The sequence below is a fragment of the Primulina tabacum genome, chromosome 9, assembly GCF_025594145.1.
Source record: "Primulina tabacum isolate GXHZ01 chromosome 9, ASM2559414v2, whole genome shotgun sequence".
Lineage (NCBI taxonomy): Eukaryota > Viridiplantae > Streptophyta > Magnoliopsida > Lamiales > Gesneriaceae > Primulina > Primulina tabacum.
In genome coordinates this window covers 700182-721909 of record NC_134558.1, presented here as the reverse complement: position 1 = coordinate 721909, position 21728 = coordinate 700182, and the positions used below count along the sequence as shown (strand labels likewise).

The following is a 21728-nucleotide window of genomic DNA, read 5'->3' as shown; positions in this document are numbered from 1 at the left end:
CTCACCACCGAAGTAATTAAATAGCTTATGACATTCTAGATCACTTGGGACTGGACCTCGTTAAATCATCGTATTAACCCATGACATCGAACCCCGAACAATCCCTAAAGTGATGATATGAACATTTCCCAAAAATAATAGACATGAACTCACTATTGAACTTGAAAAGAAGAAAGAAACCAAACATTTTTATAGATGGGGCCGCGCTCGGGCGGTAACAAATTACCGCTCGAGCGCCAGGTCTTCTTGAAATTACCCTCGGACAGAAAGAGTGGCGCTCGGGCGGTAAAAATTTACCGCTCGGGCGCCGAGCAACTGGACTCCGCGACTCGAAGCTTAATACTCCCATCTAAATCATACGAATTGTGAACCAATCCATCGAGACTCATCCTAGGACGCTATGACACTGACTCGACTCCATAAAATGCCCCAAACGATCCCAAAGAAATGACGCACACCAAACAAACAACAAATCCGTAAACTCAAATTTTGACACCAATTGTTTCCTACGATTTCTAATGCAACCAACGACTATCGACACGAAACGAAACATCAAAACTCATCCCAAACTCATACTCCATATACCTAAACATGGCAGTGATCACCCGACGGTTCCCAACGAAACCTGCAACAAATAAACTTCAAAAACACAATAATAGCATAATTTTCAGAAAACGTCGTTTGAGTAGTCCCACGAAAAACACCATAACTCACTCAATTTTTATCCAAATATTTCGAATTTTATATCAAATTGAAGGTATCAAAAAGTTCTACGTTTCATATGTTGAAAGTTTTCCCAAAATCTCGACCGAAAAATCGCAATTTTCAAAATACAGTGAAAAATGAAAATTTAGATCTAAAAATTATTTCAAAACTAATCCAACCAATTTTCTGCTCAAACTATGAACATCATACATGAATTTTACGTATAATAAACATCAACATAAATACTATGACAAGATCGACGTAGGAAAAACAGAATATACGTGCCTTTAAATCTTTAACATTACCGAAACGACGACTCCGATGCGGGAATGAAGCGAGGGTTGATCCGGGACAATCGTGGCGCGATTTTCTTGAAATAAAACTCACGAAAATTTGCTAGAATGCTGAAGGGGATGGGGCGGCTGCTCTAAGGCAGAAGAACCCTAGGTTTTCTCTTTTAAAAATCTGAAATAGAGTGTAAAGAATTGTGTGTGTGCAAATTGTATATGTGATGTGTGTAAAAATGTGTAAGTGTGTGTGAGTGTGTGCAACGTGTGTGTGTGTTTTAATTAGGAAAATTTATTGCTAAAATTACTAATTAAAATGCTAATAAAAAGATTAACTCACACTAATTTTAAACAAACTCTTCAATTAAAATAAATACACCCTAATTTTATAAAATTTTCCTTTTTAACAAAATAGAATGCACAAGGCCAACTTTAAAAGTTTCAAAATTCTAAACTCACTAAATACATAATTTAGGTTTTAAAATGCTAAAACTTATTAAATTAATTAATATGCCCCAACCTTAACTTAAAAAATAAAATACCACATTTTAAAATTACCAAAAATCGTCCCCGGTCTTTTTTTCCTCGATCCCGCATCGAATAATTGGCTGAAACATTAAACTCGAGAAAACATTTTAACGTGCATCACATAAACATACATAATTTAAAATAATGCAATTTAAATGGGTCATGCATCACAAAAAAATCATTTTAAATTAAATAAATGATTTAACAATTAAATAATGCATGAGTTTTACGTGTACTGATTTTGGGCTCTACAAAATGCCCTATGAATGTTTCTAAACACATGACACCCAATAACAATTTTTTTTAAACTTGTGCTGCGTCTTGAGTGCGAGAACACGATGTTTCAACACTTACAGCCTAAGGAAGCATCGCATATCTCTTGAATGAGACAGACATAACCAACCTAAGGAAGCTCGAGATCAGTTCTCTTAGGAATCACTATGGTTACCCAATTCAACGCCACCTAAAACTATCTTCACTCCACTCTCCTTCCAGTAGCATGCACTCCCATTCTCAGGAAACGATTTTGCTCTATTCAGCCCATTCTCACTCTCAAGCGCCTTCATAATTCTTCTTCTCTCAGAGTCCATATTGCCCCGGTGTGAGAGCCCAGCCCAAACACATTCCCCAAGCCCGGCCCAGTTTGATTAAGTAAATAAATAAATAAATAAAATAAAAAAATAATAAAAAAAGAAACGTGAATTTCGCTTTCTCTCCCCCCCGTAGCCGATCTTCTCCATTTTTCTTCAACATTTCGAAATTTATTTCGTCGATTGTGGCCGCACCGGTGATCGAAAAATTCAAGTAAATATACGATTGGGAAGCTCTCAACGTAAGCTTTCCATTGATACCACTCTTGCTAGGTGAAATCGTGATTTCTGAAAACCCGTCTAAAAATGCCGCCGGCTTCGCCGTTGAAATCGTCGTATTCCGCCGCTCAAAACTAAAAATTGATTGATGGGTTTTGTTCCTTATGTCGTAAGCTTCCTTTTGGTACCACTTTTGCAAATTTTCGAGAACAACCCGTCGGCTCCGTTTTTCTACGTGATTCCGGTCATCTTCTCCGGCGGGTTTGCCGCCTGTTGCTGGTGAGCTTCGGTGTAGGCTTGATTTTAGCCACTATTGTTCGGATTACAAGCTACCTCGGTGCGAATTGTTGCCCACATGAATTTAATTCAATTTCGACTCAAATAATGTATCATTATTGATTAATTATTGGGTTATTGTTGTAGGTTCCAGAATTGTGCAAGTTGGAGGTATAATTTGGTGAACCTAGAATTTATCGCAGTCGCTTAAATATTAGGTTAGCGTCATTAAAAGCTAAAAAGAATATTTTCCGACGATCAATAGAAATGATTGATTTTAGGCATTTTAGTCGAATATTGGAATTTTAGAATTTAAAATGCCTAAATTGTTGAAATTGGATTTTAAGTGAATTTAAATGGTTCTGAAATTTTTATATGATAATAAGACCATTTAAATTAATATTCAGGTGATTTGTCTGAGTTGGCATTTCCAGGACTTTCTTGAGGATTTAAGATATTTTGTGGTAAATTAAATTCAGTTGAGGTACGTATGAAGTGTTTTATTATGACGTCTATATGATGTGAAATGACGTTAAGTACTTTGTAATAAGTTGTGGCGTGCCTTATGTGCTTCTGTGAATACGTGATTGCCTTCATGCATTTATTTGAGTTAATATTATTAGTGCATAGCATTTCGAGCCTTGACTCCTTTGATTGCTATTGATATTGATATTGATCTATCGAGTTGTTGCGTCATCGATGGAGCGGGTGGGTAGGATTAGCACTCCTGATGACTTGCATGAGGGCTGAGCGGGTAGCTCCCGTACCCTCGATGCTACGTGCATGGATGAGTGGCGACTTGATGTTGCGTTGCTACGTTTCTGGCACAGGTGGCCATTGTTACTGTTGTTGATGCGATTCATTTGGACTCCGTTTGGTATCCGTTATCGATTGTTACCTTTCACGCATTGCATTGCATCGCATTTTACTTGATGTTATTTCATGTCAGTTATATTTGTCGTAATATTACTAGTTCGTCATACTGGGGCCCGAACCCTCGTTTCTTTTTATGCTGTGGTTGTTTTTGATGCCATAGCAGGTTATCCAGGAGGATTTGACGCTCTGGTGGAGCGTCAGGTAGTGGTGCCCAGTCGTCGAGTCATGGTCGAGAGTTCCTAGATATATATATACTATATTATGGAGTTATAAATTTACCGGGGAGATGCCCCGTGTAGCTGTACTGTTATTTTTACGATGTTTTGAATTGATAGTTGTGTGATCGAGCCTTGCCGGCTCTATATGTGTTTAGTCCTGGCCAGTGCGGCTATAGGGTTGTGAATTGATGTTATGACTTTATTTCGATTATATAAATGTTGTTTGTGTTGTTTGGAAATTTTGGGATGTCCTACTTAAGGGAAGGTCATGCCGAAATTTCTATTGGCCCAAAAGAAAAATTTTTAATCGCTTTCGCTGTTTACATTAATAAATCCTGGTTGTTTGGTCATTAAAGATTAATTAGGAGCACGGGCCCCCACAGTTGGTATCAGAGCGTAACTGGGATATGCTCGAATTAGAGTCTAGGACACTTGAGTCTAGACACAAATAACATGATTGTGCATGTGTTTGACTATTTGCTCTTATTTGAATTATTTGGTGTGATTTGCTTGAATTTACCTGCGTTAGAACGACTAGCTGATTAGGCATGATATGTAGTTTAGAAATTTCATATAACTTTCTTTTACCTGTTATCTGCCTGTGGATTTAATCCTCGTGTCTTGTAGAATGGCATCTGGAGGAAGAGGTAGAAAAGGAAAAGAAATATCACAAGAATCTGAGGCACAAAATGTTCGAGGACTTGCAGATATCATTAGAGGTAGACGTGGTCGACCTCGAGGACAAGTCGCTCAAAATGTTGAAGAAGAAGCTAACCAAGAACCTCCTCGACCTGAAAGACCTGGAGCTAGACAGGTAGTGATTGAGCAAGAAGTGGAAAAGCTGACACAGAAAGTTGGAGGAATGCAGTTAATAATTTTTCAGTTCCAAGAATTACGTCCTCCAAAATTCTTTGGCAACGAGAGCGGAGAAAAAGCAGCAGGCTGGCTGAAAAGTATAAATCATCTATTTAATTTGTTGGAGTATTCCCAAGATATTAAATTGAAGCTTGCCATCTACCAACTTAAAGACCGAGCACAACTTTGGTGGGAAGCCACAGAGGAAGCAATGAAGGACTCTGGTGAAATTATTACTTGGGATGCTTTTCGTGCTCACTTTACCTAAGAATATGCACCACCATCATATTATGCTGCTAAAGAAGAAGAGTTCAATCAGTTGGTGCAGGGCAACAAATCAGTGGTGGAATATGCTTCACAGTTTTCTGCTCTTTTGCCCTATGTTCCACATGTTGCTAGGAATGATCAGGCTAAACTATCACGTTTTTTGCACGGGTTGCAGCGGACTGTTCATACTTTGGTAATGACTGGATCGCCTAATACGTATATTCAAGCAGTGGAAAAAAGCGAAGAAAATTGAAGCAAGTTTGCTCAGAGGAGACCCACAGCCAGGATCCATTATCTGTTTCTCAGGGATCTGGGAGTAGTATGTCGATGCCAGTGGATTTATCTCCATATCAGCCTGTACAGTCATACCAACAACCCAAACAGCAGAGGTACAAAGTAAAAGGAAAGCAATTCAAGAAGAAGTCTCAATCCAGCTCTTCCAGTTCAGGCAGTGCACGAGGGGGAGGTTCTGTTGGGTCGTCTAGCACTGTGCATTGTGATCGATATGGTGGTCGACATTTTAGTTCCCAATGTGTAGGAGTTCAGGGGACTTGTCATAATTGTGGTCAGGTTGGACATTACGCCAGGGTATGTCCTAATGCAGGGAGACAGCAGTTTCAGCCACAGCAGCTTGGTCAAGTTCCCCGTGGACCAGTCTTTAGACCATATGCTCCTACTCCATCATTTCAGCAGTCTAGTTATCCACCTCCCAGAGGTCCTATTCAGCAGCCATTTCCAGGGCCACAGCAAGCCCAAGTCCATGCTTTGACTCAGGACCAGGCTCAGGATGCACCAGGAGGAGTGATTGCAGGTATTTGTTATGTTTTTGACTATCCTGCACGCATATTGATAGACACAAGAGCATCTCATTCATTTTTATCTGTTGCATTTGTTGATGAGCATGAGATTGCTACTATTCCTTTGTTGGATACTGTGTCAGTTGCTACTCCTTTCGGTGTATATTTGATGTCCCGTGAGATAGTTTTGAACTGTGTGATTAGATTTGAGGGTAATATTATGATAACAAATTTAATCAAATTAGCCATGACTGATTTTGACTATATTCTGGGTATGGATGTGTTGACGAATTATCGAGCCACTGTGGATTGTTTCCATGGAGTTGTCAGATTTAGACCGTATTATGGAAGCAAATGGAATTTTTATGGTTATGATTCACAGTCTCGAATTCCATAGTATCTGCAATGGAAATGTTCAGGTTGTTGTCAATCGGCAATGAAGGATTTTTTATCTATGCTCTTGATGCAACACGGGAAGAACGACTAAAAGTTTCAGACATTCCCGTTGTCAAGGATTTTCCAGATGTATTTCCTGATGAGATTCCAGGCTTTCCGCGTCAAAGGGAAATAGATCTTGGCATTGAATTGATGCCAGGGACGAATCCTATTTCTAGAGCACCATATCATTTAGCCCCGACAGAGTTGAAAGAACTCAAAGAACAGCTTCAGGATTTACTGGAAAAAGGCTATATCAGACCAAGTATGTCGCCCTGGGAGCTCCAGTATTGTTTGTAAAGAAGAAAGACGGAACGATGAGAATGTGTGTTGATTATCGACAGTTAAATCAGGCTACTATAAAGAATAAGTATCCTCTGCTGCGTATTGACGACCTGTTTGATCAGTTGCAGGGTACTTCTGTGTATTCCAAGATTGATCTTCGTTCCGGATACCATCAGCTTAGAGTCCGAGAGGAAGATGTTCCTGAGACAGCATTTTGGACACGTTATGGACACTATGAATTCCTAGTTGTGCCTTTCAGTTTGACTAATGCACCCGCAGTGTTTATGGATTTAATGAATCATGTATTCCAGGAATTCATATATAAATTTGTTATCGTTTTCATTGATGACATCTTGATTTATTCCGAGTCACAGAAAGAGCACAAGGAACATTTGAAATTAGTTCTCCAAACACTCAGAGAAGCGCAATTGTATGCCAAATTTTCTAAGTGTGAGTTCTGGTTGGACAGAGTTTTATTTTTAGACCATGTTATATCAGCACAAGGAGTATCTGTTGATCCTAGTAAAGTTGAAGCTGTTATCAATTGGCCTAAACCAACCAATGTGTCAGAGATTCGAAGTTTTTTGGGATTAGCTGGGTATTATAGGCGTTTCATTGAGGGATTTTCTAGAATAGCTAGGCCTATGACCTAGTTGACACAGAAAGATCGACGTTTTGTATGGACTGCAGAATGTGAGTCTAGTTTTCGGACTTTGAAAGAAAAGTTGACCACATCTCCCGTGTTAGCTTTGCCTTTAGGCTCAGGTGGATTTGTTGTCTGTACAGATATTTATTTAAATGGACTGGGTTGTGTTTTGATGCAAAATGGGTGAGTGATTGCATATGCATCTCGTCAGTTGAAGTCACATGAGGCTCGATATCCAGTTCATGATTTGGAGTTAGCTGCCATTGTGTTTGCATTGAAGATATGGCGTCATTATCTGTACGGAGAACAATTTGTGATTTATTCTGATCACAAGAGTCTGAAGTATCTTTTCACACAGTCCGACTTGAATATGAGACAGCGTCGATGGTTGGAATTGCTTAAAGATTTTGATTGTGAGATTCAGTATCAGCCAGGGCGAAATGAATCAAGTTGCAGATGCTCTGAGCAGAAAAGTTCAGCCTAAAATGTTGACATCTTTGACTATTTCAAAGATTCATGAGCATTTGGGAACTTCAGGATGGACTTATCAGTCTAAGGGCGACTACTTTATAGTTTCATCTATACAAGTCGAACCACAGATTGTTTCTAAAATCAAAACAGCACAGAGAACTGATCTACATGTTCATAGATTGAAAGAATTGACTCAGACAGGTCAATCAGATAAGTTCAGTGTTGCTTCAGATGGATGTCTGTGTTATAATGGTAGACTTGTGGTTCCGAATTTGATAAATTTGAAAGAGTCTATACTTCGTGAAGCTCATTGTAGTTGACACAGTGTTCATCCTGGAATCAGAAAGATGTATCATATTTTGAAATCTCATTACTGGTGGGAAGGTATGAAGAAAGAGATTTCTGATTTTGTGGCTAGATGTTTGACGTGCCAACAGGTTAAAGCTGAGAGAATGAGACCTGGTGGTATGTTACATAGTCTTGAAGTGCCACAGTGGAATTGGGAGCACATTGCTATGGATTTTGTGACACACCTACCTCGTTCTAATCGTGGTTGTGATTCGATTTGGGTGATTGTTGATAGATTGTCTAAATCAGCCCATTTTATTCCTTATGATCGTACTTGTACTTATAAGAAAATGGCAAAAATGTACATCGATCATGTAGTGAGATTGCATGGTGTGCCTGTAATCATAGTATCAGATCGTGATCCAAGGTTTGCTTCGAAGTTTTGGGGTAGTTTGCAATCAGCATTGGGTTCAAAGTTGGCGATGAATACTGCATATCACCCACAGACAAATGGTCAGTCTGAGAGGACCATTCAGACACTCGAGGACATGTTGCGAGCAGTCGTGATGGATTTTAGTGGTGGTTGGCAGGAATCATTGTCACTTGTTGAATTCTCTTACAATAACAGCTTCCAAGCAACCATTGGGATGGCACCATTTGAAGCTCTATACGGCAGAAAGTGTAGATCCCCGATATGATGGGAAGATGTAGGGGAACGACAGATGTCAATTCCAGAATTTGTTCAAGAAATGAAAGAAAAGGTTGAAATGATCAGGAAAAGAATGAAAGCAGCGCAAAATCGTCAAGCCAGCTATGCTAATAAAAGGCGTAGGCCTTTAGAATTTCAGGTTGGCGATCAGGTTTTCCTGAAAGTATCACCGTTTCGTGGTACTATGAGATTTGGGCACAAAGGGAAGCTAGCTCCGCGTTATATTGGTCCATATGCGATTGTTGAGAGGATTGGCACTTTGGCTTATCGTTTGGACTTACCACAGAGTTTGTCTGCGATACACGATGTGTTTCATGTATCTATTCTGCGGAAGTACGAGCCCGATCCTTCTCATGTCTTGAGGACTGATGAGGTGGAGTTAGATAGTTCCCTTAGTTATGTTGAGCATCCAGTGCAAATTCTTGGTCATAAAGAAAAGCAACTTAGGAATAAGACGATTCCACTGGTTATGGTGCAGTGGAGTAGACATGGGAGAGAAGAAGTTACATGGGAATTAGAGGCTAAGGTGCTTCAGGAATGGCCTCATTTGTTTGAAAATATAATAAATTATTCCATGTATTCTGATTTCCCTATATACTATCAGTGGTAAATGTTTATAAACCACTTTTGTATAAATGTTATATATGCTAGATTTCGAGGACGAAATCTTTTATTAGTAGGGGAGAATGTGAGAGCCCAGCCCAAACACATTCCCCAAGCCCGGCCCAGTTTGATTAAGTAAATAAATAAATAAATAAAATAAAAAAATAATAAAAAAAAAAGAAACGTGAATTTCGCTTTCTCTCTCCCCGTAGCCGATCTTGTCCATTCTTCTTCAACATTTCGAAATTTATTTCGTCGATTGTGGCCTGCACCGGTGATCAAAAAATTCAAATAAATATACGATTGGAAAGCTCTCGACGTAAGCTTTCCATTGATACCACTCTTGCTAGGTGAAATCGTGATTTCTGAAAACCCGTCTAAAAATGCCGCCGGCTTTGCCGTTGAGTACTTTGTAATAAGTTGTGGCGTGCCTTATGTGCTTCTGTGAATACGTGATTGCATTCATGCATTTATTTGAGTTAATATTATTAGTGCATAGCATTTCGAGCCTTGACTCCTTTGATTGCTATTGATATTGATATTGATCTATCGAGTTGTTGCGTCATCGATGGAGCGGGTGGGTAGGATTAGCACTCCTGATGACTTGCATGAGGGCTGAGCGGGTAGCTCCCGTATCCTCGATGCTACGTGCATGGATGAGTGGCGACTTGATGTTGCGTTGCTACGTTCCTGGCACGAGTGGCCACTGTTACTGTTGTTGATGCGATTCATTTGGACTCCGTTTGGTATCCGTTATCGATTGTTACCTTTCAAGCATTGCATTACATTGCATTGCATCGCATTTTACTTGATGTTATTTCATGTCAGTTATATTTGTCGTAATATTACTAGTTCATCGTACTGGGGCCCGACCCCTCGTTTCTTTTTATGCTGTGGTTGTTTTTGATGCCATAGCAGGTTATCCAGGAGGATTTGACGCGTCTGGTGGAGCGTCAGGTAGTGGTGCCCAGTCGTCGAGTCATGGTTGAGAGTTCCTAGATATATATATACTATATTATGGAGTTATACATTTACCGGGGAGATGCCCCGTGTAGCTGTACTGTTATTTTTACGATGTTTTGAATTGATAGTTGTGTGATCGAGCCTTGCCGGCTCTATATGTGTTTAGTTCCTGGCCAGTGCGGCTATAGGGTTGTGAATTGATGTTATGACTTTATTTCGAGTATATAAATGTTGTTTGTGTTGTTTGGAAATTTTTGGGATGTCCTACTTACGGGAAGGTCATGCCGAAATTTCTATTGGCCCAAAAGAAAAATTTTTAATCGCTTTCACTGTTTACATTAATAAATCCTGGTTGTTTGGTCATTAAAGATTAATCAGGAGCACGGGCCCCCACACCCGAGTTCCTACTTTTTCTACCACATTTAAATATTGTTTTTTAATTTCCTTTTCACATACTGTTTGTCCAATGGCATTTGCTCCGTAGATTACGTTCTTGATGCTCAGTTTCATAAGGTCGAGGAAATTCTAAGGTCTATTTATTTATTTTTCTTCTCGCCTATTTACGTTCTTGTTTCTTTTCTTAAAGCAGTAGCCAACTAATAATTTTGAACGTTGCTTCTGTGTGTTTCCATACATCATCAAGATTCTCTGTATTCTATAACGTCGATATTTTTTTTGTTCTGCAAAATCATGATCCCAAATAATATCATTCAATCATAATTTCTGAAAGGTAGAGCCCAATTGCAACTCCTTATAACCCTTACATAGTTTTGCCTCATGTTTGAGAATGATCCAATAATATGATTCCCATTCTCTTCACGTGCCGAGCCCGACCCATCAATGTCAAACCTTAGTGGACGGTCGCCATGAGATCTCCCAATAATATGTGCCGAAGTCATGGGAGTTCCACATAGTTCACATCAAATATGTCAGTAGAGGTCACAGCTTTCCGACATCCCCTATAATATTAATCAGACACTGACCGCAGGTAGCGTTCATTATGCAACCACCGTCGATGGAAGGCAAAATATTATTAAACTTTTTTTAATTATCCTTTTAATGGGCTTGTTTTAAATTTTGGATCTCATCCAAAATGAGAGATTTTTACAAACTCGTGCCATGATTGTTTGTATGATTGTCAGATTCATGTAACTTTTGTTATTATATTAATAATAACACACATACTGATTATTTATAAAATAATTCATACATCATAAATAATAAAGGATGATCGATAACCGAGAGTTAATTGATTCATACGAGTCACATACGGATCCATGTCCATTTCCTAGGCAATTGCAGGGATGCAAATAAAATATTACATAAGCTTCCAATATTTTACATGACTTCGATATTCAAAACTCCTTTCGAGGATCGGGCCCACCGTCTAATCTTAATCTCCCACTAATTCTAATATTTACATTAAATATCTCTGGCACATTGGGATACAAATTTAGGGTAGTGGGACGGACCATAAACCATGTCCACTTTTAATTAAATAATTAAAATTACAACATGTAAAATATCATAACATACACATAGCATATTAGTCATAGAACTCGATCATCCATTTACCATATAATATCATATATCGCATTAATCTTATAATGTCACATATTATCAACAAATCGTGTATCTCATAAATGACCACTAACCGTCATAATTATCAAATTAATTAATTTCTTGTAAAACACCTTTTATCATAAATAATTAAAATCTTATTTCAATTATTTATTTTGTAAGAAATCAATTTTGTCAAAAATTATTGTGGTGTAAAATCGTTCGTATTTTCATAAAATATCAATTTAACCCCAAATTTATGAAAATTTGGAATATCGCCCAGAGGAAGAGTCCTAGTTGGACTGGGCTGCCCCTTTCCACCGCTGCCCGAACTGTTCGGGCAGCGGAACTGCGTATCCTAAAAAAATTATTTTTAAAATTATTCTGGGCAGCCGCTGCACTGCTCGTTGCACGCTTACGCTGCCCAGATTTTTTTTTTTGTTTTGATTGATTCGAAAACAATTTTCATGGGCTTGCGATTTTTTTTAAAATTCTTACATGGTTAGAAATAATAAACTCAATATTATTTAAATTAAACACACGATAGAGAAAAAACTGGCTCTGATATCACTGCTGGGATATCGTATTCTCGTAACCAAGATGCAACGGAAGTTTAAAATTTTTTGTCTCGACACCCAAGATGTTGCTTGGGCGTTGTGTGTTTAACAAAACCATTCATAGGGTGTTTAGAATCATACTTTGCGTATAAAACGCTGTACTCAAAACTAATATGGATTTTAAGCGGATAGCCCTCTTGTATATCCCTACGAACGACTCTTCAAACTTGATAGTCTAATTAGGTCCATGATCAGAAGATGTTCTCCTCACTTGGATTGCACTAGAAATTGCAAGTGATTTGCACGTTGAGACTACAGTCTTCGAATTTCCAAAATCTGGATAAGGTAAAGCGGCAGCGGCGCGGCGGTGGAAGGAAGGTGAGGGCCGAAATATTATTCACAAAAATATGTGAGGGCCGAAACTTGATGGAAAGGAGGAGAGTGTATTTTGTGTGCAAAATAATGGTTATGTTTTATGAGTCTTAGTGGTGTATATATAGAGTGAGACTCCTAATCCAATTGGGAGTCCCTCTCCCACAAGTAATCTAAGTCCTTACCCTACTAGGACTCTAATTTCATTATCTCTAAATTCTTATATTATTATTTATGATATTATTTGTTTGTCAATTTTTGAGAACATATATAATAGTATGTGTACATGTTTAGTAATCAACACTACTAGTACCAACATTTAATTAGTAAGTTCTAAACTCACTAAATAAATGATCCCGAACTCATTATAGACCCGATCGAGGATCCGAGAGAGCCAAGGTATCAAGGATACAAGTCTTGTTCATATAATGAAAATTGAAAATTTCTAAGATCAAAATTTTCACTTACAATATTGAGCAGCTGGCAGTTTTAGTGAACTCCTTCACAAAACAAACAGTTCAACTCTCCTTTCTTATTTAGAAATTAAGCTAACTGTCATTTCTTCCATATTATGAAATCAACTTATAAACTCATTTATAAGCTTCCTATTTTATCTCCATCAAACTATAGTCGCCAAATTTCAACTTCTTGAAACATGGTTTTCTCAGCGGAAACACAAAATCTGATATTTGTGTGACCCTCAATGATTCAGGGATACACCTAGCCGTGAGTTCACATCTCCATGTGATTCAGAATAACATTTATTCTTATTCGAGTTTACTCTAGTTAACCCCATTCTTTTTATCAACACCTTGATCAAGAATTTCATAACTCATTTGTGATTGCACCCATCGGATCATGGTAAGAATGTCTAGTAGCATCGCTCCATGATTACCTACGTATCACTGATAGTGTCTGCAAGAACCTTTAGTCATGGTTAGCGTACATTACGGTCCCTTCAACACATATATCCCGATAGAATATGCAACTATTGATATATCGAGAGTTGTATATTAATTCGATAATGATATGATTTATCTTTGAGTACTAATAGTGGCATGATATATGCAACTAGGAAAACACCTAGCTCTAAAGCACATTTCTTGCTCTGGCCAGAGGCTCTTTGAACTATTAACTCATCAGGTTATATATGATATCTTCACCCACAGGTAAATGATGAATCTCCTACTAAAATTCATTTGCTCTAACGTATTTCGAAACTACACCCAACATCGCCACCTGATGACCCTCAATGGAGTCGGTAAATTGATCAAAGTGCATGTTAGTATGTATAGCCCCTACATTGTCCCAGGCAAAAGACAAATGGTGTTCAATCATAACTGCGGAATATTCCACTCGATAAGTGAGAACCACTTGGACATTCAAAGAGAGGGTTGTGCAATGCATCATCATATGATCACTCATCTGTGTGAATAGACATCTTCATGCCATTGCCAATGAAACATGGCGTTTACACCACAGATGCTAGTCTCGAGCTCGAGCGACCTTTATCCTTCTTTTATGCGGCTGATTCGACTAGGAACCTGTTTAGAATATATGGTACACTTTCTAATGAGTTTCATGATTTTAAGTTGCGAGCCGGACCTCATGGTACCTATTGTATATTCAAGGACTTTATCTATACAACTTGCATGGGTATACATATAAAGTATAATGCCATAATCGAATAAAATCATAAAATATTATTAAAATAAATATTATTTTACATTAGAGTTAATAAAAGCCCGAGCCACAAGTTGATTTTCCGGGCACCTACTCTAACACAGATCTCAAATAACTTAGTGGTTCCTGATACTTTCTTTATTTCAAAAGCCTCCCACAAACTGATCTCCTTAAAGCATACTGCTGAGGCACCAAGTGTTGCAACTGATCATTAGGATCAGCCTCAAAGTTTTTTAGTCCAGGAAGAGACAGTTAATGATTTGGCAGAAGATATTTACCAAGATGATGGCCCTGGTCTGTTGATAGTGGTGGAATTAAGTTAGAAGAAAAAAGGGAAAAAAGGCTACAACTAAAGTTTTCTCCCCTGAACTAACACTCGCAACTGAGGTGATGTTGGATAGTATTTTTTCGAATTCAGACAAATCTCGGTTCAAATATATCTCAAGTCAAGTCTACTAAGCTGCTACATTCTTTAAGTTTTGACATTCTTAAGGATCATACAATGAAAGAATTAACCATGGAAGTATTTGCTTTATTCTCTACAGTTGAAAAGACAAAAAAAAAAGCAGTTACGACCCCTAACTGATCACTTCTCAGGAACTACTCAGCAACATGATTGACTTTGTGCACACCAGTCTGTCAAAGAAGATTGATATTGTGCAAAATCAGCTAGCTGAAGTTTCCGCTCAAGTCAGTTCAACATTCCTCCTCTTTTCAGAGTGGCACGTGTTGACAAAAAAGGGGAAGAACTGAAGAAGCCAGCAGCAGCAGAGACAAGAAAGAAGCGCAGTGAACCACACAAACCAACTGACAAGGGACCAACTGACAAGAAAGCAAAGAAATGATCAAGTGTACTGCCTCAATTATATAGTCTGAGGAGCGTCAGTACAAATCTTGTACTTTTCATTTTGGAATGTTTGTACGAATCTGTACTTACTTCTTTAAAACTCAATGAAAAGATCATCCTTATTTTGTACGAATATGTGCATTATTTTATCTACAATCAATTTGAATTATATCAAGAATATCAAAAAACTCATTATATCAGTTCAGAAATCTAAGTTTTTTAAAACACCAAAAAGGGGAAAATTGTTGGAAATTATAAGTTTCAGAGTATGACAAACAAATCTATAAAAGAATTGAAGAATCAAACTAAACTGACACACTTAGATTTCATAACTGAAAGAAGATTTATCGGGCTTAAATAAATTAAGAACTAAAGTTAATTGACTAAAGTTCTTATAAGCATAAATAAGTCATAAAACTGATGATTCGAAGTTGGTTAAACAAATTGAGGATCAGAACTAAAGACTTCACAAAAATGAGCTAAAATGACCGTACTCAACTGAAGTGCTCAAACTGAGAAGCCATCATGTTGGAACATTTTAAGTTCGCAATCTTGATTTTGATGTTAACGAAACTTGTTATTTTGTTTCTAACGAATGTACCTAAGTGCGCAGAAAACTGAAACTGATCAGGCTTCAAACTTATCTGTTTACGAGCCAAAGCTGAAACTATCGAGATGCAAACTGAAAGTACCAACTGATTGACCGAACTGAACCAGCCCAAATGATATATCAAAGAACGGTTCAATTGATTGTTCAGCTGATAGGTGGTTTAGCATAAGATCTTCAGAAGCCCGGCCAGCTGATGAAGAGTTCAACTGATGAAGAGCCTCGCTGACCAATTCAACTGAATCAGTGAAATCAGTTCAGCTGACGAGCCAACTGATTTCACCACACCAGTTCAAGACCAGTTCAGAGCATCAGTTAGGAGCCAACCATTTTGTAGAACAAAACAAGCTTATCTAATTGGAATCCAGCTGTGCGCATTAAGGAAATCAAATTTCCGATAAAAAGACAATAAATAAATGTTGCAGCAGAGCTTATAGGCAATACGTTCCAGAATGACCGTCAGAAAGTATAAGACACAAATTTCGAGGAACAGATTCAAATTGCAATGGCCATATTTGGTGAGTCTTGATGTACGGTTACATTGCCCCTATATATACAAGATTAAGACCATCAAAAAGAAAAAAAGAGAAGAGAGAAAAGATACAAGTGTGTGGAAGAAGATAGGGCACGCATAATGCATATCAGCTTACAAGAAGCAACCGGGCCAGATTTGAGGGAGCACATCAACATTTTATCAGCTTAGATTAGAAGCATAATTCCCTCAGTGTGTAAGAACACTTTCGTGTTGTATTCATAGATCAGTTCTAACACACGCACACACAATCACTCACATATACACAGAGAATTGAGCTTATTGAATAGCCGAGTGAGTTTTGCACAAAGACATTAAACTTGTGTATGTAGTCTTTAACGCATAGATTTTAAATTATGGTGTCATTGCAGCAATTTTCGAAATCTATGAGAGCCGATTGCATTAAATTCAATAGTTTGAGGGGTTAGGAATGCGATAATTAGGCTTAATCGAATAATCCGAGAATTATGGGATTTAGATTGCAATTTTCAGAAAAATAAAAATTCTAATGGAATGTAGTCGGCAAGTAAATAATCAATTAAGGGTTACATAAGAAATTGTGATTGAGGAAGTTAGACAGATATGTAAGTACGGGAATGTCCTAGGAGGAACGAGAAATGTTGTATTAGCGATTTTGGTGATAAAGTAAGATTTGTCAAATTAATAATTTTTGGGTATTAAAGTGGATTATAGATATTTACAATTGTATTACAGGTGTTATAAATGTATTCGTGAAATACAAAGAATATAAATATTAAAAATAATATTTAATCAACAATATTTTTATTTTTGGTTTTATCGTAATGACACAAATATTTTTTGGTTAAACCGTTGCTATTGTATCAGAAAGTTTGGGAAGTTTGTACTTTAGATTTCAGAATTTTATTAAGATATTTGAGGGGACAAATGGTTGTAGGAGAAAATCAGTAAATGAAATTCGTTTATATTAAGATATTAGGCATAAAACTATTGAAGTAATGTCAGGAAGAAATCAAGGAATACAAACTAAAAATAACAGAGTTCATATAATTTTTGTAAGCTTCAGTGTATAGGATTTGAGAAAAATGTTATTTGAGAACTACACGAGGTAATTGCGAAATTTGAGAAAGTAAGTTAAAAGAAATAATTTAATTTTGGGTTGACACTGTGATTGTTATGATTTCTAATGTCCAAAAACCTATATTTTTGAATTTTGTCGCTAAACCTTGTAAGGATGAAACATTTGGAGAATTGTTTAAAGTTATTAAGAAATAATTTATAGGGTCATAAAATATTTATTTTTTGGAGATTATGAAATAAATCCAGGTTCCAATTGACGATTAAGAGTATAGTTGTTGTCATGAGACATTTATTGCATATGTTGGGATTTTAGAATGCTAAACACTTAAATTGGATATGTAGGAACTTGAATTTTCTTGACTACAATAAATTAAGGAATGATATTTTCAGGTTAAAGAAATTACTCTAATTTTTGGGATAACAAATAGATAACTATCTTACGTAAAATAAGTCACAGAACATAGATAGGCTTCGAGGAAAGAGTAGCATAATAAGTTTTGTATTTATACGATACAAAGAGTAAATTACATTGGAAGGTGGATAAAAGTTTTCTTCCCTAGGGTGTTAAGATCTTTGTAAGTGTAAGGTCATTTAACATAATGTTGAGTTCCGATGTTACATATAAGTGTTTGATTTTATAGCGGGATTTAGAATGACATTATAATATGAAATGGTGACTCGATAGACTTGAATCATTTAAGTACTTTGAATGCTTGGGATTTAAGAAAACGAAAAAAAAATGATGATAGTGTTAAGGAAAATATGTTTAGAATATACATTAATGAGGTTTAGTAAGTATCAATCGTTAAGTGTTTTATAATCATGAAACCGAATACTATTTCTAGTCGGTTTAACCGTGTGTTAATCAATATTTTTGAAGCTAAATTTGACTTATTCTCTTTCGAGTCAAGATCGAACAACAGACATGCAAATAATTGGCCAAATTAAAAGCATGAAAAATACGCAAACATTAATCAATAACATAAAAATAATTCATGAATCAACTAATCCAATGAATGAACAATATCAAAAGTTTGTCCCGATCGTGGTCCCGATCACAAGAAAACTACTCCATAAAACCAAAACTAGAAGAAAATCTAATATTCGAATTCATGATTAAGAATAAGAAAACAACAGAGGAGAGAATCTCAGCGATGGTGCGCGAATCTTGCGTGTGAAGCGCGATTTTCCCTTTCTTCTCCCAAGCCATCGCCGTATTCTCTGCAATTTTCTCCAGTATCAAAAACGTTCCAAAGTCCTGATCATGATCTAGGTTTTCTCTTTTTATATCTCTCCAAAATCTCTAAAAAATCTTCGTCAAATTTGAGTCTGATCTCAAGGGCACGGACCCCGTGCATGCATCAGGGAAGGGGTCCATGTAGACTCTGTCCAAAATTCATTCTGGAAAATACTGGACACGGACCCCGTGTAGAGGTTCGTCTCGTGGTCCGTGTAGACACCGGATTTCTCATTCTCAGAGGATAAATGACACGGACCCTGGGTATGGGTCCGACATGGGGTCCGTGTAGGCCCTGTATACGGGCTTCTAATACACGGACCCTCACACGGGGTCCGTGTAAGGGTCTGGAGAGGGTCTTTGTGCTATTTTCCTATTTTTCCGGATATTTCTGACATGGCGTTGCGAAGCTTGACTTTCTTTTTCTTTCGCTGGCTTTTATCATCTTTTGGTCAAACCTGCAAATAGCAATAATAAAACGAAATTAAGCGCAAAACTTGGAATAAAAACGTCAGATAAGCACGAATACGACAAAATAAAGTTCCTAAAACGCTATATAATTCGTGCTTATCAACTCCCCCACACTTAACCTTTGTTCGTCCTCGAACAAATCAGACATGAAATAAAGATGAGACGTATCTTAGATTCAGAACTCAAGTAATACAATCAAAACTTTTCAATTTATCAATTTTTATCACCCCCGTCAAAAGATCATGCTTCGAATATCACAAGATTTGTGTTCATCGCAATTTAAGATTCAAACATTATCGAGTAAAGATCAACAGAACGAGATGTGTGTAGTGTGCAAGTCAGACTCATACTCATCAACAGCTACTTGGTTTCGGATCACTTATATTCATCGCCATTTTTTTCGAAACGCCCCATATGCTCGACTTTCATACCCCTCTCTACTAAATTTTGAACGGTCATGACTTGGTTAATAGGTCTTTTTAAGCTTATAACGTAAGGCCAAGGTTCACGGCTACAATAAACGGCATGGGAATCAAAAGTGAGATAAATTAAACATACTCCTGCAGCGCATTCATTCAACTTTTAACTCGCCACCAATTTATTGTATTTTTTTTATCATATTTAGAGCTCTATCATCTCCTTTCTTTTTCATTGTCTTAACTTTCACCCACAGATTTTTTGGGTGTTTTCAATACCATACACTTCACACTTTTTTTTCCATAAATCCACTTCTTTTCATTCACAGGTAATTCAACAACTCCTTCAAATGTGTCTTTTCCACACATTTGAGTTTTGGAACATTTCAAAGCGCTCGAAGGGTTTATTTCTCTCAAAGTTTGGGTAGGACAGAAGTGTATAGGTTAAAATTTAGGTGGTTGATGTGGGACATTGAATAAATTACGAATGAGGTCTAATTGTGTGTCATTGACACACACCATTCGATTTTTACAGGCTCAAGAAGCGTTACTAGAGACAATAAATGACTGTATCGGGTAGGCTTGAAAGGCTCAAACGGTCCAAAGATCGCCTAAATCATCCCTAAGTCACAATCGTTCGTATTTTCGCTTTGAGGGCTAATCAGACAAGTTGTAGGTTGTTTCCATTTCCAGTTCAGTTTTTTTTTAACAAAAGTTTACCTTGCACCAATTCACCATCAATGAGCAAAAATCTGACCACGTGCATAGAATGAAATGTCAAAACAAAGCTGGTTCATGTCTGACTCTCTCCTTGAAACTACGAATCCTCTCATTCAATACTAGTCATGAAACGGTTTCTCGGGTGATCCAAAATCTAACAAATTAATCCGGTTATCGAGTAAAACAAGATTTCTTTCTCTAGATATAGTCTCATACTACGTGAAAAGTGTTGTTAAGTGCTGTGCAACGATGTGTAACAAAATTGACTCACCCCTACACTGGAAATCGACACTGCCCTCAGTGTAAAGTGATGAAAACTGAACTAGCTAGACAATTAAATCAAAAACACTTCCCTGAAAAAATGTCGAGTAAGTGGTGAAAATGTGGTGGCAATCATCAACTCCTCAAAAGAACGACATCAAATACACAAAGAAACGTAAAACGAAAATAGGAAAGGCAAGCAAGCAGACGAATAAACCCAAAAGACGATAATCATGAATAATAAGTGCCATAAAATGAACAAAAACATCTGAAAGAAAAAAACGAAATGAGAAAACTGATCCAAAGCCTCCACAAGTCATAAAATAAACAAGCTAACTACTCGTCGTCGGATCCCACGTCCAAATCCTCTAGGCCATCGAGTGTGGATCTGTCCAAAGGTGGCACATATATATCATCGGAAAATGACTGCGTCCTGGTATGGTGCTCGAGTCGAGCCAATCGGGTGCGCAAGTCGTCCATGCAGTCAAATATGGCCGAGAAGACCTGACGAGTACCTCTCGGGGCGCGCTGTCGTGGGGGCAAACCAACTTGAGGTCCTGCTCGGGCATCCAATGCTGCCTCTTCCTCCACTCGATCTTCCCAGGCTCGCTCATCAGCTGTAGGGGGAGGCACTGGAGGGTCACGAGGATGTGGACTGATATGGTGACTCCCGGGATTTCTGTACTACGCACCATGCCTGAAAATGAATTACACGCCCTGCATAGCCTGGGGTGAAAGCATCTGTGTAGAGGTGGGGAGGAAGGAAGTCTCACCAGTGAGATCGACACTATGGGCCGCAAAAATCCGGGAGATGATGATAGGAAAGGGGGCATATGGCGTTCTATTCTTCGTGGGATCAATGTGGGCGACTAAACGCATATGGGAGATCATGATCGATGCCACCTGAATAGCAGGAATGACCCCCAATCCATTCAACATCTTGTCTACGATATATAGATCCATATGGCGGATCTCATTGTTTCCGTCCTTCCTCGGAATAATGTTGGCTCCCGTGAAGTAACAGATTAGACGATCAAGCAGCGGGAGGGACGTTGGAAGGACGCTGGTGCGAGAGCCGGTTTGGGATGAGAAATACTGCAGACGGCTCCGCGCCTGAGGGATCCGAAAAGTGATGTCTGACAGAAAGATATCCAACTGATTGAAAACCACCGGAGGCCCGTCATTGGGGACATTCAGAGTAGTGGCCAGAGATGCTCTAGTTAAGTCAATAGTAACCCCTTTGATGTAAGTACTTATGTGCTGCATCCCGATCTTGTCTTTTTCCTCAAAATTTGCGTAGAATTGCCTGACTAAATCGGGGTAATAAGGGCCGGTGATGTCCAGGAGAGGTTCCCAAAAAATTTATCAAACTCTGCCCGGAGTGGTAC

General features: G+C 38.0%; 1 protein-coding gene across 4 annotated transcripts; it reads left to right on the top strand.

Annotated features, from left to right (window-relative positions):
• The first annotated feature begins 2782 nt into the window (after positions 1 to 2782).
• Positions 2783 to 10367, top strand: LOC142556512 (uncharacterized). Of its 4 annotated transcripts, none has more exons than XR_012822643.1 (2): positions 2783 to 3089; positions 9974 to 10367. XR_012822643.1 is itself a non-coding variant. In XM_075667969.1 (2 exons), the coding sequence occupies exons 1-2, from the start codon at positions 5143 to 5145 to the stop codon at positions 10042 to 10044; spliced, it is 561 nt and encodes a 186-aa protein (XP_075524084.1). In that variant the 5' UTR covers positions 5119 to 5142; the 3' UTR covers positions 10045 to 10367. The 4 variants fall into 4 exon arrangements, 2 of the variants coding, with proteins under 2 accessions (XP_075524084.1, XP_075524083.1); XR_012822644.1 differs by having other exon boundaries at positions 9971 to 10367; XM_075667969.1 differs by lacking the exon at positions 2783 to 3089 and adding an exon at positions 5119 to 5632.
• Positions 10368 to 21728: the final 11361 nt, after the last annotated feature.

What these genes read in the sequence shown, in the direction of transcription:
- LOC142556512 (XM_075667968.1), top strand. Translation starts at nt 5,143, where the DNA reads ATGTCGATGCCAGTGGATTTATCTCCATATCAGCCTGTACAGTCATAC. An exon ending in ACCAGGAGGAGTGATTGCAG is followed by an intron (nt 5,633 to 9,970) that starts GTATTTGTTATG and finishes TTGATGCCATAG; the next exon opens with CAGGTTATCCAGGAGGATTT.